We start from the raw sequence: 19,609 nt of genomic DNA on the forward strand, positions 1-19,609 counted from the left end.
CAATTTTCCTTATGATCCAAACCTCCATAAATAATTGCTCCACTTTATTTCCAAACACAGGAATCATTATGTGTTAATAAGTTCAAGAAGTCAAACTATCATGCAGATCTCGGTATTAGAAACAATCACCAACTTAAACACACTGAAACAAGTGATATACAGAACAAAGTGTTACGTGGGTGATAGTCACATTTTGAACACGCGAGACAAAGTTTTATATCACGTGAGCTACCACTTGAACATGTATTATTTACTTCTAGATTATCGGTGTTGGTGGATAGAAGGGTCAAGTAAGACAAAAACATCGTATTATAAAAGATAAATGATTGTGATGCCTTTTATCATACATGAGTCAGAAAAAAATATTTGAAATTATTTATAATAGGCTACAAAGAATTATATAATAATTTGAGTTAATCATTTTTATATAGCGATGACTATTAGTGAGTAGTTGTTACATGGATTCATTGTACTATCACGCTTGCATGGCCAGAGTTCGGGCATGGCCTTTTTTTTTTTTTTTTGCTACTTAAAAAATGTTATATCAAGATACCAAAAATAGTCGAGTGAAATTTACAAACCCCAAATTCATACGAACATATTTACAAATTTGCCCCCGGAGAAAACTCTCCATATATAGCACCCTCGGAACCCAGTCACCGGAACAGTCATAATACAGAGTTTGGGATTAACTTACGCGAATCACTTGCAAATTCCGAATTCAGTCGGGCCTAGGGTTTTTTCAATTGTATCTGGCTACATATTTGGTGGATTAAGGGTTGTAAATAGTTGAATTTGTTGGTTAATGTATGGCTTGTGTTTATATACCGGTACAGAATTCGGAGGAGGAGGTGAGAGTGGCCCTTGATCAGCTCCCTCGCGACGCCACGGATATTCTTGACATTCTCAAAGCCGAACAAGCCCCTCTTGATCTTTGGCTTATAATTGCGGTGTGTTCATATACATTCCCTCCGTGTGTATGTGTGTGGTTTTCGTGTTTTGTTTCTCTCTTTTTTTGTGTGGCTTTTGTTTCTGTTTTTTTTTTTTTTGTATGGAACCTGTATTTGTGTATAAACATGTATGCCAGAATTGAATGTTTCTTGTCGTGCTTCATTCAAATAACCATGTGTGTGGGTGAAACGTTAGGAATTTTGCGTTTAATTTTGTGTTTACTTGGTGGGGGTTGTGATTTCTATTGGATTTGTGCTTTGGAATGCAAGTTTGAATTTGGGATGATCTTGGAAAGATTTTAATGGGCTGTTGTGCTGAAGATGTGGCATACTTAATATTTTTTTGCCAGTTAGCCTACAGGGGCTGTCTTTGAAACTGTGGGCGAAATAAGTTTACCTCACTTTCTGGTGCATAATCGTTTTTCGGGGTTGAATTTTGTGTTAGCACAGTTTGATTTGTCCCTGTGTTCGTGTTTGAAAATGGCAATGTACTTGGTGCATTAAAATTTTTTGTTTGTGAAACATAGAAATTGTGAAATACCCATGTAATTTTGCATGTGTTAATATCCTTTTGTTCCCTAGTGGTTTGTGCTATGTCCTACTGATATATTAAAAATTGTATGCTATGCTCTTTCACTATCTGTATGAGAGACTTCAACATCTTCGTGCATGACGGCTGAAAATGTACAAAAAAACTATATTTTTTGAAGGTGTAGGTTTATTATAAGCTATGATATGAACACTGTACAGATTCTTGTCGATGCCAGTGCATGTTGAATTTTGAATTTAATTTTCCCAAAATTCTAAATTTTTTTACTTGTTTGCGTGCAGAGAGAGTACTTCAAACAAGGCAAAATTGAACAATTTCGGCAAATATTAGAAGAAGGGTCTAGTCCTGGTATGCATTCTGGGTCTTTTACTTCTCGCATTTGTTTAGGATGGAAGGATAATTATTGATTTTGATGACTGTATCTTGTTGCCTTGCCCATTAGTTCTTTTAGATATTTCACTAATGGTAAAGTGTCATTGCAGAAATTGATGAATATTATGCAGATGTAAGGTACGAGAGGATAGCCATTTTAAATGCTTTGGGGGCTTATTATAGCTACCTTGGGAAAATTGAGACTTTGCAAAGAGAAAAGGAGGACCATTTTATACAGGCTACACAATACTATAATAAGGCATCAAGAATTGACATGCATGAGCCTTCAACTTGGATTGGGAAAGGTATTTACAATTTTCTGTTGCATGTACTGACATAGTGACGCTTTTCTCCGTCTTTGCGACAACAGTTACTTGGATATAAAACAAATCATTGTCATTGCTATTTACATCTTCTAAACCTCGTGATCAAATTAGTTTTTCATTCATATCGAAATGCAAGCACGGAAAAACATTGGTCCTCGTGGTCTTAGCAAACACAATAACTGGAAAAACAATCATCATTGAACGAAAAATTCCTCCAGAATGACCAAGTTTTTGTCAATGTTTCAGATTTTAATTTTCCTCGCCGAATAAGTAACTTACTTTGAGAGAGAGAAGTAGCTTAATATGGACATTTCAAGATAGCTATGAAAGTTTCGCCTTAGGAAATAATATTGTCTAAGCAGCAATAAAAATTTGTTATTTACCTTCTAAATTGTGATAAGCTATTGTAATCAGTATAATTCATAACCTATAATGCTTGTCCCACATTGGTTGAAAATTAAAGTTTAAAATAGTTTATAAGTGATTTCTAATGGACTCCTATAGTAAATTGGATTAACCGTTTTTATAAAGTTGCTACTATACGAGCCCATTGTGCTGTCACGCTTGTGCGTGCTTGGTGTGTGGCATGACAGAGTGGTACAAGAGACGGTCATCAACAAGAACACCGAAATATAAGTGCTATGTAAGATAAATTGCTATGTGTATGATAGCCATATCTAGATTTCCAAACATTGGTGGATCGAGGGGTTTGGCCGCGATGAAGACGTCGCGTTATGTACGAAGAGTCATTGTGATGATCTTGTCCCACATCGATTGCAAATTAAAGTTTAAAATGATTTATAAGTGGCCGCATGACATTGCCTATCAAGAATATTCTCTTTCCTAATAAACAAATTGAATTAGAAGTTAACATAAGCTTTTTAAATAGAGAATCTTCCATTTTGTCCCATATTCTGTTTAAAAAGGTAGTGCACTTCCCCCCTTAACGCCATTATTATGGCGGGGCGGAACACTTGTGGGGCCATAGTGTGCAATTGCAAAATTGCCCAGCCCAATATCTCTTTCCATTTATGCAATAGTAGAAAATTAAAAACCTAACCCCAATTGCGATATAGTAACGTAAACGTAGTAGTTACTGTTGCAATTTGCAAAATCAAATTTCTATTAGGTTTAGGCGTTCCTCAGTTAACCGAACAAACAAAACAATATGTCTCAAGTTTATGATATCGGATTTTGAGCTTTACGAGGAGTATCGAAATGTGTTTCCGTTGTCTGGTATGGTTGTTTTTATTATTCCTATGATTTATTGAAGTTTGTTAATTTGGGTATACACGACAAATTTGCGTTTTTTGTTTATATTGAAGTAAAAATTTATGGCTTGAGAAGATTGGTATTTTGTAGTTACACGATGATTACTATAAGAGTGTTTCTTTATTATGTTCAAGCATTTAACTCAATTATAAATTTGTGTATTTAGAAATTTGTGATTTGAAATCACATGTTTATCATCATGATCAAATGGATATTTTAGATAGGAATTTATCTGTTTAGTTCACTTAGTATAGGCCTTTTTTGACGTTTCTAATTGCACTATTATTCTAGAGTTTTTTTTTTTTTTTCACTTTGATTTTTTTGGTTAAAATTTATTGCCGTTGTTCTTTGTTGATGATTATTTTGTTTTCAGTTTTTTATATAATTTGAATGATATAGATATTTTATTTGATTTGTGTATTTCGGTACCATGTTTTTACTGATTTTTAAAGTGAATTATTGATTTAATTTGGAGGAATTTCATTCTATAATTGCCAAAAAAAAACTTATACTCTATTTTTCTTGTAGGTATACTGCAATGAAAAAAAGAAATACTTTTTATTCTTTAATAAAGAAGATGATGAATCAAAAACTAATCCAAATATTCCACAAAAGTCATCTCTCTTAACTTCAAAATCATCGTCAAATACTAAAAGGTCCAGATTTGATAATGAATTTGGTATCGAATCACTTTGCAAATGGAAAAGGAATTTTTAACCAATATCATGGTTATTTATATTGTGGTAGGGATTGCTATGGACAAGTTTGATATTTTGAAGAATCGTAGGCTGCAATTCAGCAGGATTTTTACATAATGTGTTATATTTTCCTTTTGTATGTGAACATATATTACTTTGAACTAAATTTTGCTAAAAAATAAAAAATTCTGCTTATGCCACTATTTTAAGATTCAGCAGTGGAAGTCTTTTGATCTGATTGATATATGCTCGTTTTGGCATTCAGAGATACTTTTGAGTTTTAGAATTATGACACTCGTATGGGTTTTAATTATGGTATATTGCCCTTTCTGTCTGATTTTGAGCTTGTACATGAATCTTTCAGTGTACTTCACAACATATACCAAGGTAAATTTAAATAAGGATAGCCCGAGAATGTTGAGCCCAAATTAACCTGCAACTTAGTAGAAAGAAATAATGATGTGAGGGAATTTTTGGATGAGATAATAAATACTCGATGCTTTCTTTCTTGCTGCCCCAAGGATTTCTGATCTGTGGTTTATATTTTTCTCTTGCTTGTGGTTTGTTTGCTCTTCATGACTGTTGGCAGGTCAACTTTTACTAGCCAAGGGCGATATTGAGCAGGCTTTTAATGCCTTCAAGATTGTATTGGATGGAGATCATGATAATGTTCCTGCTCTTCTTGGTCAGGTATTTGAGATCTTAGCCTGCCATCATATATGGTGTCTGGTGATGCTTGTTAGGAAACTTAGCTAGTTGTCTGTTGCATCTTCCATGGATACTAAATTCCTAACTTTTGACTAAGAATTCTAAAAGTTGATTGCTATTTATCAGTTCAAAATGAATATGGAGCTGAACTCCCTTTTTGAATTTCACGACTATATTTTTAATACTCCTTTCAAGTGCAGCAAGTTTTCTTTCTGACAATATTGTTACCCTTTTTTTTTGTTCTGTAGTCTACTTAACATATTTGCTTAGTTATGTAAATTTTTTACTTATGTTGGAGTTTTAGTTTGTTGGGCAAATCTATATACTGCTAAAAGGATTAAAAGATATATTGATATGTATTTGTTCATCCTCCCTGCTAACATCTTCCAGTTGAGTTCTATCAAACACGAGTTGAAAATCTTCTTAGCTTTGTTCGGACTAAATGTTTCATGCTTCATTTGCCATACATCTCAGCAGCTGTTAGAATAAATGTTTGAGTGCATATGCTATGGAATTCCATGGGCTCAATGTTTGTAGCATTAAACCGACCTTGCCATCATAAGATTATCTGATGTCAGATAGCCAATCATATGCAGGCATGTGTTCACTTTAGCCGAGGTCGCTATTCAGATTCACTTGAGTTATACAAGGTTTGTTAATTGTTCTTTGTACTTCAAAATTGCTTCAACATCTGGGTTCGGGGATGAGGGAGGTGGTTGGGGGTGGTGGAGAACTCCCGCCTGTCCAGACTTTATGTTTTATGACTTGCTGAACTTTAACAATTTTCATTTCCTTGCTATTATATGCGTGGTTAGAGAGCACTGCAAGTGTATCCTTGGGCTCCTGCTGTAAGACTTGGAATAGCTTTCTGCCATTACAAACTGGGGCATCTTGAAAAGGCAAAGCAAGCATTTAATCGTGCTTTACAGGCAAGCCGTTACTGTCTGGGGTTTGCATCTACTTAGTTGATATCATACGCAGCTTTAAATTTAGATTGGCTTCATGTTGATTTAAGCTAATGCTTTGACAAATTCTACACTCAGTTAGATCCCGACAATGTTGAAGCTCTTGTGGCACTTGGAATTTCAGACCTCCAAACGAATGAAGGTTAGTTAAGCTTTGGAGTGCCGATGTTGAACAGGACAAGATCTACAGATGGATATGATAGATGAATTTATAAGTTTGGCGTTGGAATTCTAACCAATTCTTCCTTGCTTCTTACATTGTAAAAAACATGTTTTCAGCTGCTGGTATTATAAATGGAATGGAGAAGATGCAGAGAGCTTTTGAGATATATCCATTCTGTGCAATGGCACTGAATTATCTGGCTAATCATTTCTTCTTCACGGGACAGCATTTCCTTGTTGAGCAGCTTACTGAAACTGCACTTGCAGTCACTCTTCATGGCCCAACAAAGGCACATTCTTATTATAATTTGGCTCGGTCTTACCACAGCAAGGTTAGAGAAATCACTATGTGTGCCTATTTTACGTACTTGCGGATATCTTGTTTGCCTTTTTGTAAACTTTATCCTATTTTGTCATATATAAAATATCGTTTCTTATTTTAAAAAAAGAGAGAAATCACTATGCGTGCCTATATTTTATCAGTTCCTGTTTTCCAATTTAGGTTTCTCAAAAATATTTGAGAACGTCCATGCTCATCTCTCTTGTTCTTTTCCTCTTAACCTTTTAATTTTTCCCATCTTGGTACCTGATGGATCTAGTCACCATTTAAAATTTATCATGTTTATAATCACTTTCTTGGATAGACTCCTATGCTTTGATCATATGGTTCATTGCTTTCTTGATTCCAGGGGGACTATGAGAAAGCAGGGATGTACTACATGGCATCTGTAAAGGAAAGCAATAATCCTCGTGATTTTGTGTTGCCTTACTATGGTATGCTAATTGTCCTTATTTATATTATACTGTACTGAGGATCGGTTGAGCATGGAATAAAGTGGAATTCAGATGGTGTGTCAGCTTTAACTTTGAAATTTAAATAGTCATAGGATCACAGATATTGTGCTATTTATTTCCCATAGTGTAAGAATATTATTCATTTAAATCAAAATGAGAACATTTTCAAGACACATCATGGTGTTTCTAAATGCAGTGAATCATTTAATAATTGAATAAAGATAACTAAGCTTTGATGCAAATGATGAGTACAATTTCCACTTAATTAATTCTATATCATCCACTAGAAGAACTGAATGTCCATAATCTTATGACTCCAGCCTGATATGTACCTTGTCTCGCTTCTAAAGAATGATATTCACTTTCTCAATTTTTTGAAAAAATTTATGTGTAAGGTGATTGAATGGTTTCAATTGTTTTAAATAGGTTTGGGGCAGGTTCAACTGAAATTAGGAGACCTGCGAAGTGCCTTGACCAATTTTGAAAAGGTTTTGGAGGTTCAGCCAGAAAATTGTGAAACCCTAAAAGTGAGAGTTGACAAATACATTTTTTTAAATCTTTCCGCTACGTGGTTTGTGTTTGGGGAAAAAAAACTAAAAATCATATGTTTTGATTAGGCTCTTGGACACATATATTCCCAGCTTGATCAGATTGAAAAGGCCCAAGAACTATTCAAGAAAGCCACAAAAATTGATCCCCGAGATCCTCAGGTGACTATGTTGCCTTTTCTTTTTTCTTCGGTTAAGTTTTCCAGTTTGATGGTTTTTAACTACTTATATTGTGGCAAAAAGAATCACGAAGGTCAAGATAAATGTGTCATTCTGCTGTTATCTTCTCAGTCCTCTTTGGAAACATGAATAAGAGTATTCTTATAAAACAGGAAATAATTCTCTAATATTAGAACTAGATTCTAAATGTTACTTTATTAATTAAATTATAAGTTAATGCAATAAAAGTTTCTGGAGTATCAGACTTTAGAAACTTGGACAATGTAATATCATCTACTGTAAAGACACATAATGCCGGGGAAGAATTACATGGAAATGGAAATTTTGCATGTGTTTACAGTTTTTTGGTTGTTCTAATGGAGATGAGCTCACAGACTTCTGATAGCTTCTAAATAGAATTCTAATAGGTTCATTTGGATTGGAGCGTCAATTTCCTTTTTCTGTCCTTGATACAGCATGCATTAGTTTGTGTTTAATTGATGTCAACTTAAGTATAAGATTTTGTAAGAGAATCTTCACAAAGTCTCAATGACTTGAGATCTAATGAGCTCCATTTACATGCTTCTGCCATTGATTTACAGGCTTTCCTGGATCTTGGTGAACTGTTGATTTCAACAGACATTATTGCCTCATTGGACGCCTTTAAAACCGTAAGAAACTTTCTAATTTAGTATATTGGCTTGTTTCCAAACTTAATATCTGCACAGGCAGATCCATAATTCAGGAAGGGGAGGGTGAGAGCTGGTCATGGAGCGCCATATGATAAAAAAAATTTGGGTGGGGAGGTGAAACTTGAATTGTTTGAAGAATTATGTAGAAAATTTCAAAAAAATTTGGTGCTGAAAAATTCACGAATAACCTAAGATTTGAGTAAACAATTCCTCATGTTTGTATCGATTGTAGTCTTAGGTAAAAAAAAAGGCTAACTTATTTTTCAAGTTGCCAAATAAGAATGCATTATATTTATGCTATCTTGTAGACTTGTACCACCATCATTGAAGTTCTTTTGTCTTTGCTTCTGTTTGGTGTACCAATAAACTGAAAGCTGGACGTTCTTTTCCAATCTGCCATAGCATAGAACCATTCTTCTTTCTAATGGTTAGAAGGCCTGTAAGTCCCTAAACCTTGTATCTTTGACCAAACAGTGGAAGTTTTTTTGAGAACTTACCTATTCAGGACTGCCAAACAAGAAGAGCTGAGTATTTACTGCTAGAGAAAGCAAGTAGGGAGCACACACAACACACACACACACACACAAACATACTCTTGTAGATTTTAGAATATTTTTTTAGAAAGGGAACGCAAAAATGGACGTTTTTCACCTTAAGGCTTTCTTAGGCTTTTGCAGTAATAATATAGAGTACAAAATTGTAAAATGCAAATATTGTTTTTTGAGGGCCAAACTAACTGGATATGGTGCGAAACTCTCATGAAACTATTCAGATTATATCTCATTTTCTCAAAACTTGTTTCTTGGCAATTTCAAATTTGAAATTTTTTCTTTTTTTCCCATGGATAACGATTCTAGGAAACTCAAAATGGTCAGATCCATTCCAACATTATCTTCAGCCATCTATGTGGCATATGATTTTCTTCTGGCATCTGAAACACACCACTAGATTAACTTGTATATCTTTTTGTATTGCTGAAGTCTGTTTTCTGCAGGCTCGTAACCTGCTGAAGAGGGGGAACGAGGAAGTACCTTTAGAGCTACTTAACAATATTGGGGCACTCCATTTTGAAAGGGGAGAGTTTGAGGTTTGCTTGCATTATTTACTACTTGAATTTAATAGGCTTAAGATTCCGGTCAGTTCGAATTGAATCATTTCTGAGGTGGCTCGATGTTTTGTTACTCCAGCTTGCTGATGAGACATTTAATGAAGCACTAGGAGAAGGTGTATGGTGCAGCTTTTTTGATGCTGGAGGAGAACCGATTTTAAATTTGACACAATCAGATACTAATGGAGATGCTCCACATCATGAAGATTGGCCAAGGCCTAGTCGTAGAAGACAATCCAGTTTGATTAATAACATGCAATATCCTGTTGATGCGAGCTCTACTATCCATCATTATAAGGACTTACAGTTATTTCATCGACTCGAGGAACAGAGTATATCAGTGAATCTCCCTTGGAATAAAGTTACAACGCTATTTAATTTTGCTAGAGTACTGGAGCAGATGCATGACACCGAATTAGCCAACATCCTATACCGCCTGATATTATTTAAGGTATTAGTGGCTTTCTTGTCCCTGCAGTTTTTTTGAAGGAGTGGAGTTGAGTAGTTTTGTTATTTTTTGTAGTACATGTACGGTACCACAGTAATTGTGCTATTTATGTTGGTTCTGCATCTTCCTGAATTGTATATTATACTTCCATTCAAATAATTAATTGAGTTAGTGTACTAATTATTTTGCAATTAGGCCATGTAAACCACGCGCTATCAAATCCTCATTCAGTTACAACCTATTTGTCAGTTGATTAGTTTTATTCCTTGGACACAATGTGTCAACAGATAAAAAGCTAGCAAATAATGTTAAGCCGTTTTTGTCTCTTTTTTAACTAGAAAATTATTCTTGATCATCATCAGTGACATTCCCGTTCTGTTTCAATGCCCTGTATTTTGGCATTCTTTTATGAGTTCAGATAAAAGTTAATTTGTCCATCTTGGGTGCTTATCTTTGGATTAGTGTGGTGTTTGGGGATTCTCAATCAACGGTGGTGTTTGGGGATACTCAATCAACAGACCGTACGGATGCTTCTCAATTTATATCGCTGTTAGAATAGGCATCAGTAGTTTTACGAAACTTATGATCTCTTCCAACTGGGTGATTTGTTTGATATTGGTATTATGAAGAGTTTGATGTGGTTGGGATCGTTCTAGCACATACTCCTGATACTTCCCATGAACTTGTTTGGCTTGCTTCTTCTTGTAAATACAGTTGTTTCTTATCTTTGTTATTATTAATTTCAGTATCCAGATTACACAGATGCGCATTTGAGGCTTGCTGCGATTGCAAAAGCTCGAAACAATGTCCAACTTTGTCTTGAACTGGTAGCTATAGCTGTCTCTCAATATCATTTACTCTTCCTTTTTTAGTATGTATTCTTATTCTTTGTTATCAATTTTATCCTTTAAAAATTTCTTTTTGGTCATAGATTGGTGATGCACTTAAGGCGGATGAGAAGGGCCCAGATGCTTTGTTAATGCTTGGTGACTTGGAGCTTAAGAATGATGACTGGCTGAAGGCAAAAGAAACATTCCGCAATGCTAAGGATGCAACTGATGGAAAAGACTCCTATGCTGCAGTTTGTTTGGTATAAACACTACCCTGAATTCTTTCACAGTTATATTCTTTGATTTATATAATTTTAGACCTTTATGTTGTCAAATGCAGTTGTTTAGTTGTTTCATCCTTTGGAATTATCGAGATTACATGTATAATAACTTACGACATCAGTTGAATTAACAATTTTTGTTTATTATGCACCGTCTTTGTTGTTACTAGGGAAATTGGAACTACTTTGCAGCAAATCGCAGTGAGAGAAAAGCTCTTAAGTTGGAGGCTACTCATTATGAGAAAGCCAAAGAACTCTACACAAAAGTATGCAAGTAACTTCTTTACCTAGAAACTGCCACATTGAGTAGCTAGGTGTTTTTCCTCCTTTTCCTCTCCTCATCATTTACAATCAAGCTTTTAGTTCTGGGATTACATGTGGTAATGGTGGCTTCCTCTGGCTTTGATTTAGTTATGTAGAAACCTTAGTCCTCTTTATGATTTATTCTCAACTGAGGTGTCGTTGCCAGTTTTTGCTTTTTTTCTTTCATTTTTTTGGTCACATCTAGACTTCTTTTCATGGAAATTTTTGTGATATGCGACTATATATTTCATTTACCAGGTTCTGCTTCAGCATCCTGCTAACCTCTATGCAGCTAATGGTGCTGGTATGGTGTTTGCGGAAAAAGGTCAATTTGATATAGCCAAGGAACTTTTTACACAGGTCAGCTGAACTTGATATTGAATAGTCACAGTGTGAAGTAGGGATATTCACTTTTTATGTTTCTTGTTGCAGGTCCAAGAAGCTGCGAGTGGAAGTTTCAATGTCCAAATGCCAGATGTCTGGATTAACCTTGCTCATGTTCACTTCGCTCAAGGAAATTTTGCATTAGCTGTGAAAATGGTTGTTCGCCAACGCTATCATTTTTCTGATTAAGATGATATAAACCTGTCTTAACTGTGTATATTTTATAACATTTTACTCGTTTTTTCAGTATCAAAATTGTTTGCGCAAGTTTTATTATAATACGGACAGTCAAGTGCTTCTCTACTTAGCGCGTACACACTATGAAGCTGAACAGTGGCAAGATTGTAAGAAAACCTTACTAAGAGCTATTCACATGGCCCCTTCAAATTACACATTACGATTTGATGTAGGAGTTGCTCTACAAAAGTTCTCCGCATCGACACTTCAAAAATCAAAAAGAACTGTGGATGAGGTTATCATCCTTGATCTTATCATGTTTTGTTTCGACTTATATTGGCGGGAATTCTGGTATTATTATCTTTGCAAGTTTCCATTTTACTGATAAGCAACCACTAGATGAGCACTTCTAGTCGTGTGATTGTTCGAATGTTGAGTAACTTTGAAATTGCAGGAACTATACTGGTTTTCAAGATATTTGATGTCTTAAAGTATCATATAAGCCAAGATATCAGGGCCAGTACTTGAAATATTATATATCAAACATATCAAAATCAGGAATTGTTCTTCCTTTCATTGAGCTACTTAATAGTTTTACTGCACTAGGGTTGGGTAAACTGTTGATTACCAATTTTATAAGTTGAAAAAACATAAGCCATCAAAAACGTTTCTGTGATCTGATTATGGAAGGAGTGTCCTCTGCTGTTGCTCTTAGTTTTCATCCACTGAATAGATCATGACATGTTCACCTTTGTCAATGCTGAAGGTTTTCTTGTGTGTGTATTTCAGTAAAAAGCATTTTGACTTTTTCAGAATGAAAATCCCTCGGAATATAATTTATGTTTTAAAATTCATTAGCCGAGTACTGCCATCTTGTAGCGTCTGTTTCTCTGTACCAATTTTTCTCTTGTAACTGGTGGGTTGTTCTCATTCTGCCTTTGAAATCTCTCTATCCCTTCCTCTCTCTCATGTATGTTTCATTTGTGACATAGATACGAGCTACAGTAGCGGAGCTTAGGAATGTTGTGCGTTTGTTCAGCTTGCTGTCTGCATCTTCAAACCTTCATCTTCATGGGTTCGATGAAAAGAAAATCGAAACTCATGTTGCATATTGCAAGCACTTGCTTGAAGTAGCTAATGTTCATTGTGATGCCGCTGAGCGAGAAGAGAAACAGAATATGCAAAGACTGGAAGTTATGCGTCAGATGGAGCTGGCTGAAGAATCCCGCAGAAAAGCTGAAGAACAGAGAAAAGTTCAGGTAACTAACTGTTTATTTGTTGATGTCTTGTCTTCTCCCTCTCTCTTTTATTTGATGACAAAAAATTTTAACAGCTGGAGAAAAGAAAACAGGAGGATGAGCTGAAGCAAGTTATGCAGCAGGAGAAGCATTTGGAGCGTATCAAGGTAAGGGTTGTTCATTATCATCTCCTTGGCATATATTTGCATTTTTCGGAAACTTTCTTTCACTATCCTATTTATTTTTTATTTTCTGCTTATTGCACTTTGTAAATCATAACTGATACAGCCTTCATGTGACATTGTTTTACTCAGATCAATGGTAATTGAGAATAGTATTTAAAGGTCAAGCAAAAACGCGGAATAAACAAATAAAAAAACAATTGATTTTTGAAAGACAAGAACAAGATTGGTTGAATTCGGGCTCGAAGCTTTCATTTTCGATGGATGGAAAAAAACCTCGACCCAATGTTAGAAAAACATGAACCTTGGTATATGATGGATTAGTGAAGAGCCACCCCACACGTAGGCAAAGCACAACGTGATGATAAGCGATATTTCGAAAGCCACAAGGATCATACTTTGATAAGTTCTTCAAACGCCCACCAGATTGAATCTTAATAAGTTTGATTGATATGTTCAAGATGAACAAAAGAGAAAACTCTCCAATATATTATTGAAAACTCAAATATGATCTTTTTTCTCTTGCAATTTCGCATATAAGACTATATATACTGGAAAACCTACCTAAATTAGCTATACTGGGTTCATATCAAATACTAATCAAATAAGTCCTAAAATTAAAATAAATGAACAATATTAAGGCTTACAAACTGACAAAGTAGACCTTCAACTAAATTACATAATTATACATGCCCGATAATCAAATAACTTGAACTTCTAAGTATAATCTTTCAATCTTTTATCATTTTTGAACATGTTCATGGCTTCATCTTCGTATTATCTTATCTTCCACAAATTTGTGAGGATCAAAGTGCATGAAAGATCCTCCATCAATATACTTGTTGGACATGGCAAGTGTCGTCTCAATGAGTATCAAATCAGTAAGTCCTCGATATGTTGATATAAATTGAAATGAAAAGGTGCAATATTCATAGAATCATCTTGACTAATAAGTCATTTAATTCTTCGTCGGGAATGAAAACCTCGCCTTTCTCCTTTAGAGACTTTGGAGGGCTATTTTTTTCCACAAATTCGTGCTTGCGTTTGTTCAGTTATTTGGCAATGTACTTGAAACTTCCACTATAGGCTCTGAAACGGAAATGCTATCTTCAAAGTTAATATCTTCGAGGTTAATGCTTTTAAAAGACTATAGTTATGGGATTTAAAAATCAATACCCGCTCACTCTTTAGGAATCAATCACTGGGTCTCAAAAGCATTTGTTACCTTTCATTTCATGACCACTGTTCCAGTTGAAGCTATCTTAATGGAGAAAATGTTGGGGATTAGTTACTGCATGTGGCATGGTTACAGCTGGTTTAAGTTCTTGTTCAACTTCATGAAAAGTCTGTAATGGTCCTATTTACTGTAGAAAAATTGCTGGGAGAACTATTTTTCACCTATAATTGATTTTACCTAATTTTTTACCTTTCAATGAATAATCTCTTTGAGTTTCCAAACCTGCAACAATCCCCGTATTGCAATAATTTTTATATGTACTGCAGGAACAATGGAAGAGTACTAATCCTGCTCCAAAACGAAAAGATAGATCCCAGGCTGACGACGAGGAGGGTGCCCATGGTGGAAAAAAGAGGAGAGGTGGAAAGCGGAAGAAAAAAGATAAGAAATCACGCTACGAATCAGAAGAAATGGAAGCTGGGGTGGAAGATAGAGAAGACATTGGTTATGAAGACGCATATGCAGACACCAATACGAGCTATGGAGAGCAGTATAATGAATTGAATGACATGGAAGATAAACAAGATGACATTCCTCAGGATCTCCTTGCTGCAGCTGGGCTCGAAGATTCAGATGCTGAGGATGTTGATGTAACTCTCTCTCTCTCTCTCTCTCTCTCTCTCTCTCTCTCTCTCTCNATATATGTTTATAGTACATGCATATACTTTATCATATATATGCCCGACCAAACTCCTATGCTAATGGTAACAATATAACTCTAATCTTTAAATCTTAAAGTAGTTTAAGCATTTGATTATTGTGTCATACACACTATCACATAGGATAATATGCACACATATAAATCCCCAACCATATATGTTCGTACATATGTGTATGAATTTATAGATCCTTGTGCATTTGTACGTCCACTTTAGTTTTTTCTGTGTTCTTTGCTTCCGTTTCATCTTAAATCTGAATCCCCAACTTGGTGCAGGCTGCATCTTTGAACATGAGTCGACGAAGAAGGGCTTTGTCAGAATCTGATGACGATGAACCAGTGCAGGGACAGCCTGCAGAGCCAGATGAGATGGAGAGCGATGGAGAAGTTGGAGTTGATCCAGGCATTATGGTTGATGATGAATAAGTAGTAGCCTTTAGAATGAGCCCATCTGTCATTGTTGTAATTGCATGTTGTTTGACGTTTATCGTGAAGTCTTTCAAATTCAAGATTATTTGAAACCGGGTAGGGAGAAACATGGGTTTTTTCAAAAGATTATATTTATATATTGGATCACTTAATTGAAGCTTTTAGCTATAAACTTCAATTTATGACAAGTTAATTTCTGAGTATTGCTATTTTAATGTTTGCCTCATGTAGCTCATCAGTCTAACATTTATGAATATGCACATTATATTTCTACATAGTTCTAAATGATATTTTTCGACAAATTTTATAAATATTGTGTTTTGCATCGATTTGACTTGCCTCATCATTTTTAGGACGGTACATCTCAGATTGTATGAGTTTTTAACTAAAACTATCACCGACGCACTTGAGACGCGCACACTTTTTCATTCATCACGATTACATGTTTATATTCGTTATACTGCTAAAGTAGATGACCATTTTAGCATATTATAAATGAAGTCTCGGACGTGTTGTATAATGAAATGGAACGTACATGATCCTTATACTAACGAGTAGTGTGGAAATATTTTCGAAAAATAATCCATTAATAACCTAATTAATGAAGATCCAATGTATATCTTCGTTAATGTATATCGTTACATCATACAAATTTTCAAGTATATGCTTAAATATTTTAGTATACTCGTATGGTACACGTACGAATTGAAGATTGTCATTGTTTGTTGCTTTTGATAATTTTAGTACAATCAAATGTGTGTGTGTGTGTGTGTGTGTGTGTGTGTGTGTGTGTTGATTATGATGTTAGCATTATTCACCGCAAGTAAGTCAATATATTCATTTCCTTTATAAACAATTTCATTTTTTCAATTTTCGTAATTTTTCTCCGAAAACTTTATAGTCAAATTTAACCGATCTTACAGTTATTTAACTTCTTTTGAATTACCTTTTATTTTATTCCCTTTTGAAATTACATGTCATTTTAATAAATGATTTGGTTTTCTAATATCATCACTAATGTTAGATATATTTTATAAATCTCTTGAATTTCCAATAAATGATACGAGAGAACGATTTTCTGTCTAATCTCATCATCTCTTGGTTGATTCAATCCACAGTGCCTTCAATAATAATGCAATCGAGTTCTTTTAATCTTGATATACGTATGAAATGCATTTATTGTTTGAACAATACGCCATATTATAAAAGTAGTTATGGAATGTAATCCATAATATGTATGTATATATATATATACTTTAATATAAATATGAATATAATATATATTGAGAGAAAAATTGACTAATTTACAATTAATCATAAGAATAAGCTATGGAACCGTAGGAGTATATTAATTAATATCAAAGCATTAATTAGTCATTAGGCAATGAAATGCAAAGCCATGCAACCGTAGTAGTACATCAATTAATGCCAACATACTATTTAGTCATTAGCCATTGAAATTACAAGAGAACTCATAGAAAAAAAAAACAATTTGCTAACTTAACTTAAAAAATAGCCAATAAAATTTAAAAAAATTCACAATTGAGATTGATATATCTACATGTAAAAATGATTTATATATATATATGTTATTTATTTTTACGACATAAAACATTGGTGGACACACATTTATGTTTGAGAAAGTGATCATAAAATTCGTGACCAATAGAGTAGATCATTAAGTGCAAGTCAAATGGGAATTGCAGCATCTTTTCTTTCATTTGACATCCTATTTCTTATCTTTCATGCATTGAAGATCAAGTGAGAAATCAAAAGCCCAGAAAAAGAAAAGGAAAAAAAAAATTTTAATATTTGTTTTCAACTCGGGCAAGAAAAAGGAAATTACATTGTAGGCCCACAAAGCTTACTGTCGTCTGTCGAGACAAGCTATAGTCAGTGGTTTGAAAGTTAAGCAGAGAAGATAGTCAAGGCCGTATCTATCAACCGATATTGTATCTATGCATGTATCTATTATCTTCTGATGCAGAGAAATAATAATAATAAAAAGTACACAGCATGTAGCAAAAATGGCAGATGCCTTTCACACAAAAATAAATACTACTACCATTCATAGCAAACAAATACAAATATCGTCTGAAAAAGCAAAATCCCGAAGTGATTTCCCAGTTACCTTACATGATTCCTTTTACTCTACACACGAGATAATATATATTTATATATATATAATAAACTGTATTCCCACATGTCTACTGATGGTTAAAGCAGAAAAAAGATCCGTCCTATCAGAATTTAAATTACTCTGCTGCCCTTTTTGACGCCAAGAACACCAATTCATGTCTTCATCTGTTGTGGATCTCTGCAAGAACAATGAAAATTTGAGTTAAAGTTGCGTTTAATCGTGTGTTATGGTGAGAATTTTATTCAGGACTTACTATTTTTGGGTCACGAAGAAGTCATGCATCGACTTGGGTACAGAAACTGAGAGCTGAGTCTTGTTTTGTATTGACATTTTATCATCAGAATTAGGCCAAGAATCTTTGTCCTTGCGCGGGCTTTCGTCGAGAAAATGATGCATGATTTTCTTGGGATGATCAGAATCAGGTATGTCGAAATTGTAATCTTTCAGGCTTTGCAAATGCTGGCCAGTCTGGGAATCTGAAGAATGAGGTTTGTGTTTCATTTGGGACAGAGATGAACTTATGGTGAGAGGTGCCAGTTGCCAAGTGGAATCATCATTAGAGATTTGATTCGCCTCGGAGAAAAATGTGTGTTCGTTGATATCCATTTTAACACCATGTCCATTGCTGCTTCTGCAACCAAGAATGATCTCAGTAACCAAGAAAATGTAAAAACGATGTTGTTTAGCACGAATATGCTTAAACTCCATCAACTATAACACAAACCTATAATCTTCGCTATGTCGATGAGAATAAGCACCGGAATCCATGAAAAAGCTGGTGGGATTTTCTTGACAAGCTTGCAAGCCAATGCCCGAGGGTCTTGAAGACAGACTTGGAGAAGAGAAAGAGTTGGTTTTTTGGGGTATACTTGAGCTGATTGGAATAGCATTTTGGGGTATTGGTGCTTTTGGTGGCGTCGACAGTATTTCCACAGGCTTTCTTGAACGGTTTCTGCCTCTGTGCATGTGTCTTTCACAGTACTTGGAATCAGGATATGCCTCTTTCGAGCACCTCCATTTCTTCCCATCTGTTCTTCTGCATCTCCCTGGTTCTGGATCAATATTTTCCTCCCAAACCCCACTTGTAATCCATTCCATCCAACTGCAGAAAATCCCACGATAAATTATCAGTTCTAAAACAAGTAACACTGGAGTAAAAAAAACCCACCACACACAAGAACGAGATAACATGTGCTATTTATTATATTGTAAGACATCAAGAAACGAAATAGTACCGTGTTGGGGTTGTTGGAGGAGAAAATTCGTGGAAAACGAAGAATCCAAGCTTCTTCTGATTGTGAAGAGGAGATCCAGTGGAATAGGTATCCCGGAGACCATGTACTTGAAAACGAGAGCTTGGTGTTCAAGCTCTTGCCACTGGATTGCGGTGAAAGGGTACCTACAGCTTCCTGCACTACTCATCATCAAGAAATGAGAATGTCACACAAAATCTTGAGATCTCTTTCCAGACTAGATCAAAAATCGGAGTACAGATACTGAAGACCAGTTTTCTGGATATATTGTGTGTGTGTGTGTGTGTGTGGTGTTGAATATAAATGAAGCTCAAGAGTTAGAGCCCGTGGAGTGAATGCATTTCAGACTGGAAGATGTATTTATTCGAGGGACCAATTTCAATTTTTGTTGCAGAATCTTCTGTGCGTAAAACTAATGGTTCTGATCACATTTCACTGCCATTTTCCCTCTTTCTCTCAACCTCTCACACATACTTAGAGCACGCACTTATGACAGTATTCTGAGCACAGATTATGACTTGTGCTGCAGCGACAGCTCCGCAGGCATCTGCTGCAACTATGCTGTCTTTATGGCAGCTCCTGCCTCTGACAATAATACGGAAATCCATAAACTAAAGTTAAAAAAAAAAAGTGAACAACTCTTATTCCTTCTTAATTTATTGGTATATGGTTTGATTATAAAAAAATGTTGTTATTATTATTATTAGAGTTGCTCTCTGAATTTTTAGCAGTGGTTGATCGTGA

At 35.0% G+C, this 19,609-nt stretch overlaps 1 protein-coding gene and 1 pseudogene across 1 annotated transcript; one reads left to right on the forward strand and one right to left on the reverse strand.

The window, feature by feature from the left end:
• The first annotated feature begins 593 nt into the window (after positions 1 to 593).
• On the forward strand, positions 594 to 15,683 carry LOC140971455 (protein CTR9 homolog). The gene is made up of 24 exons (XM_073433732.1): positions 594 to 950; positions 1,782 to 1,848; positions 1,983 to 2,177; positions 4,758 to 4,858; positions 5,473 to 5,526; positions 5,692 to 5,805; positions 5,920 to 5,983; positions 6,121 to 6,335; positions 6,693 to 6,777; positions 7,225 to 7,325; positions 7,416 to 7,508; positions 8,108 to 8,176; positions 9,192 to 9,284; positions 9,385 to 9,756; positions 10,500 to 10,580; positions 10,685 to 10,843; positions 11,035 to 11,130; positions 11,426 to 11,527; positions 11,600 to 11,707; positions 11,799 to 12,023; positions 12,721 to 12,987; positions 13,062 to 13,133; positions 14,652 to 14,975; positions 15,320 to 15,683. Exons 1-24 carry the CDS (start codon positions 810 to 812, stop codon positions 15,467 to 15,469), a joined length of 3,348 nt encoding a protein of 1,115 aa, XP_073289833.1. The 5' UTR covers positions 594 to 809; the 3' UTR covers positions 15,470 to 15,683.
• A 1,799-nt stretch (positions 15,684 to 17,482) lies between these two features.
• LOC140961406 (growth-regulating factor 3-like) lies at positions 17,483 to 19,489 on the reverse strand (annotated as a pseudogene).
• Between the last annotated feature and the right edge of the window lie 120 nt (positions 19,490 to 19,609).

The sequence above is a fragment of the Primulina huaijiensis genome, chromosome 2 (genome assembly GCF_012295235.1).
Source record: "Primulina huaijiensis isolate GDHJ02 chromosome 2, ASM1229523v2, whole genome shotgun sequence".
Lineage (NCBI taxonomy): Eukaryota > Viridiplantae > Streptophyta > Magnoliopsida > Lamiales > Gesneriaceae > Primulina > Primulina huaijiensis.